This window comes from Equus asinus, chromosome 24, assembly GCF_041296235.1.
Source record: "Equus asinus isolate D_3611 breed Donkey chromosome 24, EquAss-T2T_v2, whole genome shotgun sequence".
Classification (NCBI taxonomy): Eukaryota; Metazoa; Chordata; class Mammalia; order Perissodactyla; family Equidae; genus Equus; species Equus asinus.
Window position 1 is genome coordinate 60,456,615 of NC_091813.1, and position 16,332 is coordinate 60,472,946.

At 34.7% G+C, this 16,332-nt stretch overlaps 1 protein-coding gene across 3 annotated transcripts in view; it reads right to left on the reverse strand.

Moving 5' to 3' along the window:
* Window positions 1–16,332, reverse strand: part of THEMIS (thymocyte selection associated) — a 177,582-nt gene that overhangs the window by 100,263 nt on the left and 60,987 nt on the right. For 2 of the 3 annotated variants that reach the window (XM_070496268.1, XM_070496269.1), the window contains exon 3: window positions 2,580–3,038. The exons of the other annotated variant lie outside the window; for it this stretch is intronic. In XM_070496268.1, coding sequence (XP_070352369.1) covers window positions 2,580–3,038 — 459 coding nt within the window. The remainder of the gene's footprint in view (window positions 1–2,579; window positions 3,039–16,332) is intronic. 3 annotated transcript variants of the gene reach the window in all.

Below are 16,332 nucleotides of genomic sequence, written 5' to 3' on the forward strand. Positions count from 1 at the left end.
CCTAAGGTTTCTCTAAAACTTCCTATCCCTGGCTCAGACCTGTGCTTTTTCTTGTCACCTTAGAAAGGAAGAACTCGAGCCACGAGGGGTTTGAACTGCTTGACACTCAAAGCCACTGGAAAACAACCAAGCAAACAACACGCTCTTGACCTCAAGGCAACTTAGCAAGCAACATGCCCTTGACCTCAAGGCAAGTTTGAATCTTCAATATAAGAAAGAATATTGGAAAACAAGACCATAGTTGATTGAAAAAATAGTCTGCATTTAGAAGAAAAATACTTACAATGACAATTATTTTTAAAATTGGGCTTATTGTGTTGGACACCCGTCCTCTATTTCCAGGGATATTCTGCAGTCAGGACACATACAAAACAGTCTCATACAGCGTCTGTCCCAAAATTGCTAAACAATAAGAACTAATGTTTAAAATAATCCCTAAGAAATTAAAGATCCAAAACAATTAAAATCAAAATTCAATTTTAATATCAGGAAAGAATGGAAATTGTACTAATGCATTTGGGGAAGGACTTTATTTCAACTAAAGGCTTTCTTCTGGGACCTTGGTTAGCAGAAACCATATTTAGCTCCATCTAAACAATTCGGTTAATACCTCCTGCTCTTCTGTCAATGTTTATATTTAATAAACTGCACCACCATTACCAGTAGATCAAGCCAGTGCCTGGGAATCAGATTGACTTCTTTCTCCCTTCCAATAGACCTCTAAATCTTGCTGGTTGTACTTCTTCAATACCCATTGAGACTAACAGTTCCTCTAATATCCTTCTGAGTGTATTAACCCCAAGGTACCTTGCCACGGACTCAATAGCCTCATTACACTCCTTTCACCTTGTTCCTCCCAGCTGAAACCTTTATTGGTTTGTCCTTTGGACAAATGTTAGCCACTTAACATATATTTCAAGACCCTCCATGACTGATTCTACTCCCTCACTGCATCTTTTGATAATTGTCTCAACCTGCCTTCTCCTCTCTTTGCACCCCAGCTGCACTGGAGGTCCAATCTTGCTTACCTGCTTTCATGCAAGCTGCTACAGCTTCCTCCAACGTTGTCCCCTCCTTCTTTGCCTGACTATCTCCTATTCATCCTTCAGGTCTTAGTTTAAATGCCATTTCCTCAAAGAAGACTTTCTTGATCCTTAATCTAAATTCTTTCGATACTGTAACCACCTTGCTCACATGTTTATGTTCTGGGTTGCCCTTCACAAGCAGCTGTGTGACAGGAGATGCCAGTGGTTTCAGAAAATTAACAAATTTTAAAGTAGGAAAACGTTATTCATTATTTATGAAAATTGAGGAAAACTCAATTGTCAATTTCGATTGCACATTTTGGGATAGCTAACAGAGCACTATGTGAGGTCTAAAATGTGCTGTGACTTCAATTCTTTATCCTATTAAAAAACAATTATGCTGCGGCCTCAATTTTTTGTAGTATTAAAAAATAATCTCTATTTGAGTGGGATTCCTTACGTATACATTTAGTTCAAATGAATTAATCAATTATTGGTTAAATATTTGTAACAAAATTTAACATGCAGTTCTAAAACCTACCCAAAGGTTCATATCAATATTTTTCATAGCTGTATAAGTGACTAGCGGGAGCAGAGATAAATAGAATTTGAGATATCCAAGGGTAACCTTTGACCAAACATTTTTACATAGCGCTTTTCTTTCTCAAGTGTGTTATATTTAGTACCTTAAGGGAACCTTATTTCCTTCTCAAAAGAACTCCAAGAAGCAGGCAAGAGGGGTTTCATCCTTCCCTCTGCATAGACACAGTCTAAATGGCTTACCCAAAGTCGCCACCTAGGAAGTTACTGACCCAGAGTTAGAATCCAGGAATTTTGACTGCAAATACAGAACTCTTTGCTCCATTCTTGTTCCACTTATGTGCCATAATCTTGAAAATTTAAAGTATTAATTCCTTTGGGGTAACAATGCTCTTTTCAGCTATTCCTAGTTTAAAATGCAAATAATCCGATGAAGATTACATATTAAAACACATTCTTGTGTGAATTAATTTGTCACATCGTTTTCCCTTAAGTTAAAGAGACTCCCAGCTAATAGGAAGATTTATGACCAGTAATGGATGCCGGAAGGAAAAATAAGGGGGGAGGGGGTCTGTCCCAAAAATAGGAGTAAGGGACACATTAAGAAAACTGTGCATCCTTATCTCTTTGTTTACCACCTCCATACAAGAAAGCTTCTATCTAACAAAATATGCTTTATTCCATGAATATTCTAAAAAGCAGCTCTTTTCTGACCATGTGTAACTGGAGGTGATAAAAATGAACTAGCATTTCAATCTTTCTGTACCTGACGGTTGCAGCACCTTACGCTTGGATAGCACCACACAAATTTATAACATGCGTTCATATACATTATTCAATTGGATCCTTGCCCAAAATACATGGTTTGCTTACTTACAGATGAGAATCTAACTCCCGGGGGCCTTAATGGACAAGTCAGGAACAGACTCTCATTCTTCAGACTCTAAATACTTTCTCCTCCCCAAACCCCACAATGCTCATGTCCATAGAGCATTATTCGCACTGGATACTTACATTTCATCACACCTTGAATTTCATAAACAGGCTTGAGAATCAGAGTACCATAGAAACCTTTAGGGAATGGATTAGTTAAGTCCCACTTATTTGAAAAATCTGTAAGTTTCACAGTTCGTGTTCTGTTCTTGGGGATCTTCCATTCGACAATCTCCTTTAGGGTATAAATATGTTCATCTTCACACTCATAGAATTCTCCTTCTTGTGACAAAGGCAAAGTAAATGAGTGATTTTGGTGATTTCTTACCACTCCACAGTTCACCATTATTTCTCCATCGATCTCTTCAACTGAGTTCAGCATGATTTGTTCATTCTGCTTTATGATGAGATTCTCTAGTTTTATACCCTTCTGATGATAGAAGCAAGGATGCCCTAGTCTACTTGGTCCAATAGGGACGGTCCTTGTAATTTCTTCCATGGTAAGGTATGGAGCTTTATCAGCCACAATCTTAAAAAGACCTAAGAATAGAATTGTGTGAATTAAAGAAAGTTCTTACAATGAAAGTTCTCATAAGAAAATCACAGACAGAGAGTTATAAAACAAGTACAATATAGCTTTTTAAAGTAATGTACCTTTTTAAAGATTAGAGATATTTGTTTTAATCCTGAATTTTTCCAGGTAAAATTTTAATGTATTTTCTGTAGATTACTGATTGTTAGATTGAAGCAAGATAAATGGAAACGAGAAAAATACCTTGAAAGAGAAAAGACCCTCTTCTTGGAAACGGAAAATCTGAATGAGATACTGGCTGTGCCCCAACTACCTGCATGATATTGAGCAAGGTGTTTAATCTCTCAAGATCTTTTTTTTTTTTTTTTTTTTTTTGCTGAGGAAGATCCACCCTGAGCTAACATCTGTTGCCAATCTTCTCCTTTTTGCTTGAGGAAAATTTGCCCTGAGCTAATATCTGTGCCAATTTTCGTCTGTTTTGTATGTGGGGTGCCACCACAGCTTGGCTGCCAACAAGTGGGGTAGGTCCACACTGGGGAACTGAACCCAGGCTGCCAAAGCAGAACACACTGAACTTAACCACTAGGCCACAGAGCCAGCCCTTCTCAAGTTCATATTTTTAATTTTTAAAATGAGAGAACTGGATTAGATCAGCATTTCCATAAATATATTTAAAATTAAATTAAATATTCTAGAAGAAACTATTAAATATTCCAGAAGAAACTATTCCAAGGCCAAATTAACAATTACAAAGCTATTATAGCTGGGAACTGGACAGTGGTGATGTTTGTACAACATTGTGAATGTACTTAATGACACTGAATTGTGCACTTTAAAATGGTAAATTTTATGTTATGTGTATGTTACCACAATAAAAAATGTCTACAAATTTCCAATTAACTTAAGACTTCTCGGAAACTTTAGATACACTGTGACTCAGAACATGAAGAATTTCTCAGATTTCTTTGATTATAAAAGTCTTGTGGAAACATCCACTAATAAATTACAGCATAGCATATCATGATAGATTAGTGCTCCACATAGCTCTCCTTGGAAAATGCCAGGTTAGGTAGTTGCTCTGGATTGAATATTCTTGATTATATAATATCCTTTTTTTTCTTTGCTTCTCTCATTTTACCAGTTTCAATATTTGAAATTTTTCCCTCTGATACAATCGGCATAGTCACTAATACAATGAACTTTTACTATTTAAGACACAGCTTTTTATGCTTTTTATGCTCAAACACATGTTTAAGCTTAATGCTCCTCTTTGAATTATTTTGCTTCTATCCTATGGGGGTATTTGCTTTGTAGAACTTCCAGAAATTTACTTATTGAGTAGATTTTAATAATTCCAGACAAAATAAGAACAAATAAGAAATTAAATAATTGCTTCCTTAATCCAAAAGTAAATTAATGATAATATTATACACCAACATGAACCAAGAAGACAATGTATAAAAAAAACACTAGAATCATACAGCTTGGAAAAAGCATGCATTAGCTTACTCAAGAAATACATTCCAATTAAATTCATCTATATATATCAAATCATTATTAACCAGGTTATAACATCTTTTATGTATATTTTGGGTCACTGTACAAACATTTATGATCAGTTATTTTTGTAGTCGACCTTTGCGCACACACAAAAATAGGATTTTGGTTATTTTTAGATTTAAACTTCCTGAAAAAATGTGAGTGACGCAACCTTGGCAAGGAATGAGTCAGGTAGCCTGTGTGGTCCGTCCTGAAAACCCGAAGAGATTGAACAGGGCTCATCCACTGCATGGGATGCTTGAAGACGGGGAGGCAAACAAACATTTACTTTGAAGGAACTTCTTTTTTATTATGTCTTGTATCAGGGAAAATCCAATAAAATAGTACTCTTGAATTCTCCACAGTAAATGAATTTGTGTGTGTGTGTGCATGCGTGCACATACTTAATCTCATTTGCCTGTGTGTGAAGATTTATTTCTAAGAGCCCACAATCATTATCAGGGTATAGGAAACTAAGCAGTTTTTTGTGAAATAAGTTTTAAAAAATAGCTACCTAGAATCTCATAAATGATAGAGGCACATAGTTTTATTTCTGTCCTAGCTATGTTGACGACATAAGTCACAGAAGAATTAATTCAGCATCTTCTTTCTTGGGGAATTGAGTTCACCTAAGATAATAACAGACCTAAAATGTTGTCAAGTAGAAAAAGCCTGAAACCCTTAGGGCCACCATTATTTCAAGTTAATCACCCACTTCTGAGCTATCTTGCTGAATGTCTCTATTGCAAGAAGAATCTATCTATGAATCTATGTGTTTTCCCTTAGAAGATGATTAAATACACAGTTTAACATACTAAGTGGCAGAGAACAGGAAAAACTATATGATAAACATTTCTTCATATACTACTGCAGCCAATCTAAAGAGTCCCTCCCATAAACAGCCACGTAATGCCATACGAAGAAGGGCGAGGTTTTTTTTGATATATAGAAATATGATGTCATATTGGAACTTCAATTTTACAATGAACTAAAGCAGCATAGGCCCGATCAGCTTTAAATTTTACCATTATCTCCTCCATCTTTTTCACAAAGAGTATAATAGTTTTATCCTGGAGAAAATATGACTTCTTATACTTGCAAGGAAAAACAAAACCCATTTCAGGAGCTGAGTGATCATGATGGTGATTATAAAGTAAGCCAATATGTAATCTTCATAAAGTAAGTTAAAAAGCAGAAAGAAAATAGATTTCCATTTCCAAATTTGATTGTCACCTATTAAAATGGATATTATTGTTATTTTTAAATTAGAAGTTGTTCATAAAGAGCATGTCACTTGAGAAACAAAGATTACAAAGAAATGCAATTAATCTGTTGAAAATTAGTCAATGAGTAAATTTATGCTTTGATTTTACATCCCTGAATCCTAGATTTGGGGAGAGTTTATATTTTCAATTAATTCCTAATACTCTGTAATCATTATTATTAATAGTAAGAAGTGAAATTTATTTAGAAATTTACAAATTTGAGTGATTTTTTTCATATGTATCATTTATCCTCACAATCATCTTTTAAGAACAGTAAAACAAATATTATTGCTGGGGGGTATAAAAATGGTCATGATTTTCATAGTCATGACTCTAGAATCTCAAATCAGACCTAAATCTCATGCTTAAGGCTGCCCCCCTGTCATACATATGACTTACAAGGACATTGCTTATAAAAACATTTTTATTCTACTTCACAAAACACGTATATAGATTTCACGAGCTGGCCCTCCCTTTGCATGGATGAACTTTTCCAGACCCTCCAATATGAGAAGAGCAAGAATAATTTCCTGGTTCACTGTGCAGAATTTATGCTTATTGGATTTTTTTCTACTTTTTTCTTCTTCTATCTCATCAATTCCCTTCCAAATAGGGAGTAATTTTAAAAATTAAATTTTCCAACTGTGTATTACAATATCACTTAATATACATAGCATAAGATCATTGTGAAGAGCTTGCAGTCTTTTTTCCTAGTCAAATCTCAAGCTTGCTTTCTCAGTTCCAACCAAATATATACCCTCTATCTCTGAGATGAAGAATCTTAGAGTGAACTTTACCTACCACTTCTCTTCCTCCTCTCCCATCATCAAAATTAAGATTATTAAAATATTAGCAGCTTAAAATGTGCAGGAAATTTACACTTATAATAATTTAGTTTTCCAAATAGCAATATGAGGCAGCTACAAATAAAACACAAACATGCTACAGATAAGCACATGAAGGTTTGAAGAGATAGCATAAATTCTCCATCATCACATAGCTCATAAGACACATGGTAGGTTTTTGTGTCTCTAAAGATCAAGGGCTTAATCACAGAGTTACACATTTCAACCTTTTGCTATTATCATACATCATAAATTGTTTGTCCAGCCTTTCATTAGCTAACAGGGAGGGTTCCAAGGTAAGAGTCCACCCTCCTTCTGGGTGCAGAAAGTCTTAGAACTGTTTAAATCAAACAACATAAGAGAGTCAACTTCACTGATACTTAAGATGTTGATCGGCACTAGTCTCATCTGTTCGTACGTCAGAAGGCCCTGTGCCTGAAGGTGCAGGTGAGGCCTCCGAGGGAGGCCGGGGAACTACACAAAGGGAAGGGTTGACAGTGTTGCCCACACAGGTTCATACACTGTCAGGTGCTGCAGCTCACCTGGCCATTTATAAGTGGGTTTCCAGAATGTATTATCATAGTTTTTAAATAAAGCAATTCTTACAAAATGGATAAATGGCTTTAAATTGCCAAGAAACCATGTATTAAAAATAAAACTACCATAAACACAAGTGAACAACAAAAAAAATGGCAGAGTTGAAATTTCTACTCCCTCTCAAGCTTTCCTTCAGCCATATTATGAGATAAAACAATGATACTCTAGTCTAATAAAATATGAAAAGTTACTGAAACATTTTTGCCACTTCAAAGTTATCAAAATATAGATTCATATCCACTATCATTATAAGGAAATTTGCCCTTGAGATATAGGTAAAGATACATCAAATACACACACACAATTTTAAATAACATATATTTGAGATACATGTTCAAAAATTTCTAGTGGTTTGAGCTATGTGAAGATTTGCAGACAAATCAGACTGCTACATATTTCTGGATCGTGTGTCTTATCTCTCTGCCAAGAAAACAAAGTGCGTCTCACTTCTTTTTGTGATTGTGTGCCTCTGCCTCTTAAAAAACTGCACTATGTTTGTTCTGCAACCAAATTCCTAACCATCCTTGTTATTTTATACTTGCCTCTATAGATTTCTCATTTCACATGCTTCTTGTGACTTTTCTATCACTTTTTTACATTCCTAAGACAATTCTTAGGTCAGCATATCTACAAAAAATATCTTCTTAAAGACTATCCCAAATCCAATATTTCCAAATCATAGCTCAAGCATCTCTACTCAAGTTTACATTGAAATGGAGTGCAGGAAATGCTCTATCCAAGCGAAAAACTCAAAATCCTTGAGCAAAATATTAGAACATATAATAATAATGTCCAAACTACAAGAAAATTCCCCATATTTCTGAGAGTCAATTATAGGATTAGTGAACATCATCAACTAATGAGCAATTCCAACAATCTTGATAGAAGAGTCTCTAAGAACAGAAACAAGGAATGTGAGGAAAGTCAAAGTTCATGATAAGAAAATTTTGCATGGCAGATTAACTGAGTATTTCAAAGGAGAGAAGACATACTGAAGATGGTGACCAAGTTTGTTCAACGTTAGAGGAGAGGAAGTGAGGCTGGAAAATTCTTATGTCTGAGTGTCTTTACATGTAGGAATTGTCTATAATAGCCATTAACAGTTTTTGATAGATCTTTTACCTGGAGGTAAAAAGAACAAATCATAAAACCTTTCAACTCATTTTTCCTCTTTGGTTCAATCATTGCATGAAAAAAAAAAAACACCCTCCTTTTCCCAATAACATTTAAACTCCTTGAAAAGAGTATGCAATATCCAACCATTTGGGATGTTTAACATGGAATTTACATTAATAATGTTAGGTTTTGAAATCAAACGATATAACTTGATGTCTATGCCTAAAGCTCTCTTATAATCATAGCTTATTAATAAATGTCCTACATACTTGTTCATGTTAAAGCTTTCTCTCTCCCAAGCAATGAGAAGGAGTAATAGACCTCGGGCGAGGAGAGAGGATGTGAGAAATTCTTCTTCTCCTAAACCTTGGGGAGAGCACAGCTCCCTGGACTCTTCATTCTGCAGAGCATGACCCCTTGCATTTTGGGAAGGCACATACAGGCATCAGGACTGGAAAGAACCCCCACAGACCTTCGGCACCCCATATCTCTGACTAAGCGTGTTAGGAGAATATTCAAAATACCACACATTTACTACTTCCAGCGCTGAGTGACTTTAGGCAATAGAATTTTCAGGGCCAGAAAGACACAAGTATCCCGACGGTAAAGTGGAGTGGTTAAAAGTATGAATTGTTAGTCCAGACAGCCTGGGTTTAACTCTGGCCTCAGCCTTTTCCTCGCTGTGCAAACCTGAGAACTTAAACTCTCAGGGCTGCAATTTCCTTTCCTGTAAAGTGGAGAAAATGATATAATCTACCTCACAAAGTCAATGTGATGATGAAATGCTTAGACAGTATTTAAAACACAGCAAGAACCAAAAGAGCAAGAAACGAAAAATAATCGTTATTCTTTCTCCTCATTTTTTTTCACTCTGGAATTCTCAGCCATTACAGGATGGATATAAGGTCAGAGATTAGCACTAACAGGGCCAAAGTGGACAAACCAGACATTCCAGTCTAGAGCATATTAAATGAGACAAAATATATAGAATCCACAATTCAGTGTCTGACACAGACTGAGCAAAAAATCCTGGCAATGAGCATTTCGATAGATTTCACCAGTGTCTGAATATGGAAATGAGCCTCAGGTGATCGCTTTATGTGGACTACCTAGAGAAAATATTTCAAAGTTGCTTTGAGGAGTTTGACCTCATGCTTTGATAAATTGCTTAGAATTTAACCATCATAATTTCATGCCCATAATGAGCAGATTATAGAGAGATGTAAGCACATTTTAAATGCAAATATCATACTGCTTGTAGTTATTCTCAAGGTATACATTATACACAATTGCTGAAGTTCCCTTGAAAAAAAGCAACAGCAAACTGCCAAGACATTTTTGAAAAGGTGTTTTATTCATGGCTCTGAAAGGTAGTTGAAGCCAGTTGAGGGAGGAGTATATCCTCCCTCTGTTTTAATGATCTAAATTTCGCTAATGGAATGTTAGTGGAAAGAGCCTGGGAGCCCATGTGGCACTGATGGCGTTGTTCAGTATTGATGTTGCCTGCAAATTAAATGTACCTAAGTAGCCACCTGTTTATGCTTACGATTATGTAAAGTCCCATATGTTTCCCTCTCTACGCATGGGAGGTAAATATTGAAAAAATTATTCTGGTGTGAAGGGTGAAAATAGCAGCAATTCTTCTATAACTGTCAACATATGCTGCAATGTTTCCTTTAATGTTGTGCTTTGTCTGACATATTTGCTGATTTTTACCATGCAGTGTTCAAAAAAATCTGTTACCCATGGTTCTACAAACAATTAAAAATCAGTTTACATTAAATTCAAATTAGGAAGAGATGATTTTCTGATGTAGCCATAAGTTTTAAATGGATTTCAGAGCTTATGATTTAAGTAGATTTTGATTTGCAATATAAAGAAGACTGAACTCTTATTTTTCTAAATTCATCCGCATGTAAAAAGGAACATTTTCTTCCTGAGCGCATCCCTTAGATTCCATATTACTAGGCAACAAAAAACTAACTCGAATAACATGAATTTGAAAGTCCCAACTAAAATTGGCAGTGGGTTCTTCCACTGGCTAGCCCACCACTATTCCCACTGGATTTGTTCTAGAAAGCAGATTGCTGGACCCCAGACAGAAGATCTGACCTGGTACTTGGTAGCTGGTACCTGGTACCTGGTTAGCAAGAGCTCAAGAGCAGTTTTGAGATGAGCCTCCTCAGAGCACGGGGACATCTGGGGCAGGGAACATCTGTGGACTGCCTCAGACTCTTCAAAGATTGGCCCCAACAGTAGCTTGCAGGAAAGACCAGAGAAACTGGACTTGCTAGACAATGAAGGTAAACAAACTGGAATTTCATATGGTTTACATCTGATCAAGAAGGGTTTAAACATCAACTGTCTAGCAGCCTAGTCATGGCAGTGCCTGACTTCCCAATAAAGTATTCACAAAAAACACACAGAATATTGATAGAAAAAGATGAAAACTTACTGCATCATCAATAACTAAGAATAACAGACCAACTGCCCCAAACGCCAGAAGTTACTTTCATAATAAAGAAGATAGAGCTGAAATGAGAACATCGAGGTCTATCCATGCTCCATCTCATGAAACAGAGGCGCCTCTTTAGATTTTTGAAAAATAGGAACAACAGTTATCATTGAGTGCTTCTATAGGCTAAGGTTTGTAGCAACCACTTAATGATCACCTCATTTCATTTATTCAATTCTTGGAAGAATTTTGTGAGATAAGTAGTATTAGTATTTCCCAACTTTATAGATGAGGAAATTAATAAACTGATGCACTAAAACACATCAAGGAGGTCCCCAGTCTTTTAAAATTTTGGTATTTTTTCAAACTTGACATATACATAGATAGAAATGTTTTAACAACATTGAAACTGTACCATATACATTCGTTTGGATCCCACTTGTTTCATTTAACATTGAACCGTGATTAAACCTCATGTTTTAAAATATTTTTCACAAATATGATTTTTAATGGCTGTATAATATGTTGTAAGAGATGTATCAAAAGTTATCTTTTTCTGCACTGTTGGGCATTTAAATTGATTCCATTATTTTACTATTACAAATAATTCTAGGATGATTATTTCCTTAGAGTTTTTTCTAATAAATAGAACCACTGAGTTAAAGACCCTTTTCTCAGCAGACTCTTGGTTCCGGGAAGGTAGGGACTGAGATGTAAGGATGTCCCTGTCATCAATCGTTATCTCTGCACATGCACAAAAGAAATATTTGCCAATTGACTGGTAGATGGCTCTTGAAATATACTATTAAATTTATTTTCGGTAAGGTTATAATATTCCATATACCATTCAGTTGGGTTTGAGAGTGACCACTTGACAATAGCTTTCTCAACTTTATTGTCATAACTGTAAAAGCTTAGCTGATAAATATGTGGAAAAGTTGTCATTATTGTTTTAATTTACATTGAGTCCGAACTAACTTCTATGTGGTAATAAGCCATCTGAACTTTTTTGTCCTTTGTCCATTTCCCAGTTAGTGCTCTACTCAATTATTTAACTGATTTTTTTTTGTTTGTTTTACATTTTAGTGTTATCTAGTCTTTTTTAAATTGTACCACTTTACTCTTAAACTTTTCTTTTTGTTTTTACTTTCCTGGTATACAGAAAGTTCCATTTTATGTAATTGAATCTGTTGTTTCTTTATGGTTTTTCATTACATTTATAATCTGAAACTTGTTTCAAATACAAACACAAAATAGTTTTATGTAAAATGTAACTTTTTCATCTACTCCAAATTTCCTTTGCTATGTGGTGTAAGAAATAGGTCCAATTTCACCTATTGTTTTCTAAATTGATAACTATATTACAATTGTCTCCTAAATAATTCTTCCTTTAACCCCAGATGTGTAGTACTGACTTCATCAAACAGACAGTAATGCTTTATTCTACGGTCTTGTTTTAGTGCCGTAAGCAAATGTTTAAGTGCATGGACACTACAGCTAAATTCAATACACCACTCTGACGCTTCTATAACAATTAGCACCACTATTATTAATTTATTGATTCAGCTTTTGATTTTCTGTAAGTAACATTTTGAATAATTTCTTATAACTTTGTCATAGGTTTTAATATTGGCAGGACAAGTCCTCCCTTATTGTTCTGTTTTCTAAATATTTGCTTGAATATTTTCACTTGTTTATTCTCCCAAGTGAATTTTAGAATTACTTTCTCAAGAGCTAACATGATAATAATTATGATCATAGTATGAGAGTTATGTTTATAATTGCATTAATCTCACAAATTAATCATGTGCAATTGATATGTACACAATATTCAGGTTTTTGATACAAGCACTTAAAATGTCCCTTTGTTTTTAAAAAATAAGCAAGCTTTTATAATACTTTTAAGTAAATAAAGGAGTTAAAGTTTCATAATATTCCTTATACTGGGTATAAAGATATTAAGCCTAGTCATTCTATGCTTTTACCTTACTCTTTTAAAATAGATTACTCATATCTTCTAAATAGTTATAAATGGAAAGTTATGACTATATATATGTCTATATACAAATATATATTTGTTTATGTCTATATTTTATTTATATATTTTATATATATTTGCTTATATGTACTCATTTTGTATGCTTTTTATTCTATCTCACTAAACACATTAATTCTAACAAATTTAAAATTTTTGTTTCATTTGATTCTATTGGTTTTTCTGGACAGTCTTACTGCAAATAATGATTATAACCTCATTTCTAAAAGTTTTCTAACTTATTTGTGTCTGGATGTATTTACTTACTTTAATTCCATGATGTGTTAAATAAGGGTAAAACAAACACCCTTATAAAAACAACTCTTTCTTTGCGTGACTCACTGAGTTTTACCACTTGGTGCCTATACCTGACTCCCCCAGTGCGCAGCTAATAGTGTGACCTGCTGCCACCCTCTGTGTCAGGCTCTGCCAATTTCCAGGAATCTGAAGGTTTTTAAACTCATGTTCCTAAAAATCTAAGGCAGGGTTACAAAAAAACCATTGAATTATATACTTTAAACAGCTGAATTTTATGCTATGTCAATTATAGCTCAATAAAGCTGCTAATTTTTAAAAATGAGAGAAGGGAGAAAGATGGAGAGTTAAGTAAAAGCTTCAAAAAAGCAGTTAGATTAGCCCTCTGATTAGTTCGTGGTGGAACATAAATGGGCAGAGTCTTTATGATATGTGATTTGACAATATGCATCAAAAGCTTTAAAAACATTTTTACTTCTGAAGTCATAATTTCATGTATATGAAACTATTATAATAATCAGAAGTGCAGACAAAATTCCAGTTAAAAGGCTGCTCCTTATAGCCTAAATTGCATAAATGAACATGTTCAGGGTGGATTTATTAATTATGATATATGCATGTGACGGACTATTACAGAGAAAATAAAAATTATGTTTTGAAGAATAATAACATAGGCAAGTCCTCAGAAATAGGCTTGTTTTCCACTATAATAAAGCATTTGTCTATATGTGTCTGGGTATAAAATATACAGAAAACAATAAAAGGAAATATACCAAATACTAATGCCAGGTAGCTCTGGGAATGAGATTTTGGGAGTTTTAATCTACTTCCCTACATTTTCTTCCATTTTCTAATTTTCTACAAGATATATGTGGTATTTGGAAAAATCAATACATTTTATAAGTTTAAAAAATTATATTCCTTATGTCCATACAAAAACCTGCACATGGACGTTTGTAGCAGTTTTATTCACAATTGCCAAAACTTGGAAGCAACCAAGATATCCTTCAATAGGTGAATGGATAATAAACTGTGGTACATCCAGAGGATAGAATATCACTCAGCTATAAAAAGAAATGAGCTACTGAGCCCCGAAAAGACAGAGAGGAAATTTAAATGCATATTACTAAGTGAAAGAAGAGCCAATCTGAAAAAGGCTACATACTGTAGGATTCCATCTTTATGACATTTTGGAAAAGACAAAACTATGGAAACAGTAAAATGATCAGTCATTGCCAAAGGCTGTAGGGTGGAGGGAAGAACGGGAGGAGCACAGAGGATGCTTAGGACAGTGAAAACACTCAGAGTGCAACTATAATGATGAACACAGGTCACTACACATGTGTTTAAACCCATAGAATGTGCAACACCAAGAGTGAACCATAATGTCAACCATGAATTTGGGATGCTTATGATGCGTAAAGGTAGGTTCATCAATTATAACAAGTGTACCACTCTGGTGGGGGATTTTGATAATGAAGGAGGCAGTACATATGTAGGAGCAAGAGGCACACGGGAAACCTCTGTGCTTTCTGCTCCACTTTGCTGTGAACCTAAAACTGCTATAAAAAAGTCTTTTTTTAAAAAAAAAAGCTTTTGTTCCAGTGGCAGAAACTTTAAGTCACTGACATGTAATAGTGCATAAATATAGTAAAGCGCTTTACCAATGTCCAGTTCAGAGAGTCAGAACTGAAGACCTGAGTAGACAGCTTTCTAAGGATGGTCTGGTTGCTCTCCTGAGAGACCCTCTATGGTGATACTGTTGATGTAACACCATGAAGAGTGTTAGAGGAATTGCATATGTGGGAAAGGGGGATGGTAAGAGCAAAAAGTGATGAGATAGATTTTTAGAAGATGTGCGTAAAATGTAAAACTATGCAAACTTATAGACCAGTGCCAGTTGTGGAAAAGCCTATTTTAAAATAATCTTTCTGACAGAATTCCAGTCTAATGCTAAAAAGTACGCAGGTGGGTGAAAAGAACATTTGAACCTAGGACTGTAGTCTATTTGTTTTCCAGATAATACACATTCTAGTTATCCAAGGACCAAGGACTTAGGGAAACAATCTGATCATATACTAAAGAGTAGAAGAAAAAATAGACCAAAAGAAGGGAATTGAAAATTAGTGTAAAATCTTGAATTTCTTGCACTTTTAAATTACTTCACATTTTCTTGCATGGTATATTCAGAATACCCCTTTTTATATAATAGACACAGGAGAATTTATTTTGCTTAAGTGAGCCCAGTGGGGAAAAGATGCCTTAAGAGAAGTTGACCCAGAAAATTTGGAAGAATAGCTGGTGATTCCTTGAATAGTAAATTATCCAAAAGGCAGGGAGCCCTATTTAGGGCTTCTCTGAATTATGTGTCATCATAACATCCAGATGGAAAAATAGGAGCAAATTCTGCCTTATATCTTGCTTCTTTTAGCAACAGTTCTTCAAAAAAACAGAATGTAAAAAGGTTATTCACTATAAAGCTATTATATATTTTAAATATTTTTGCATAACAATTTTCTTATCAGGTCCTTTTAGAAGCAGATATATTTTAGTCAAATAAAAAATTAGCTATGATCATAAAGTGGCTAAACATGAAAGATTTAGCCATTTCAATGGTAGATGAAACATAAAAGGAATGACCATTGAATATAATAGTATATATTTTTATTAGTTAAGTATATAGTTTACCAAATGAAACCACGGGGAACTTCATCTCGAAAACATTAATGTATTAGCTATTTTGGTACTCAGGCCTGAAGGAGCAGGTTGCATAAATTTTAGTCATTGAGTCTTAATAAATTTCTTGAAGAAATAATTTTTATTAATCCAATCTTTGTAATTGATTGTTCTTAATACTTTTCTCTATCTTTCACATTTATAAGTAAAATGATTTCGAAAAGAATCTCACTGCTAAGGGATATAGATATGCTGGGAGGGAATTCTCCATGGCATTTTCTACATGTCTCAGAAGATGGAGGGAACAGATTTGTTTCCTGACCAGTATAAAAATTATACAGAATATCTCCCTCCTGAGAGACATTCTAGGATAGTAAAGACTCTCTCTTCTCCCTGAAGGAAATTTTATTACATTCCAGGGTAATAAAGACAATGCTTTCCTAGCGGGCAAAGATTGGCAGGTTTGCCAGCAGCCTCTTACACAAAGGATTCCCTCCCTAGGCTCCTCCACTGTGTGTT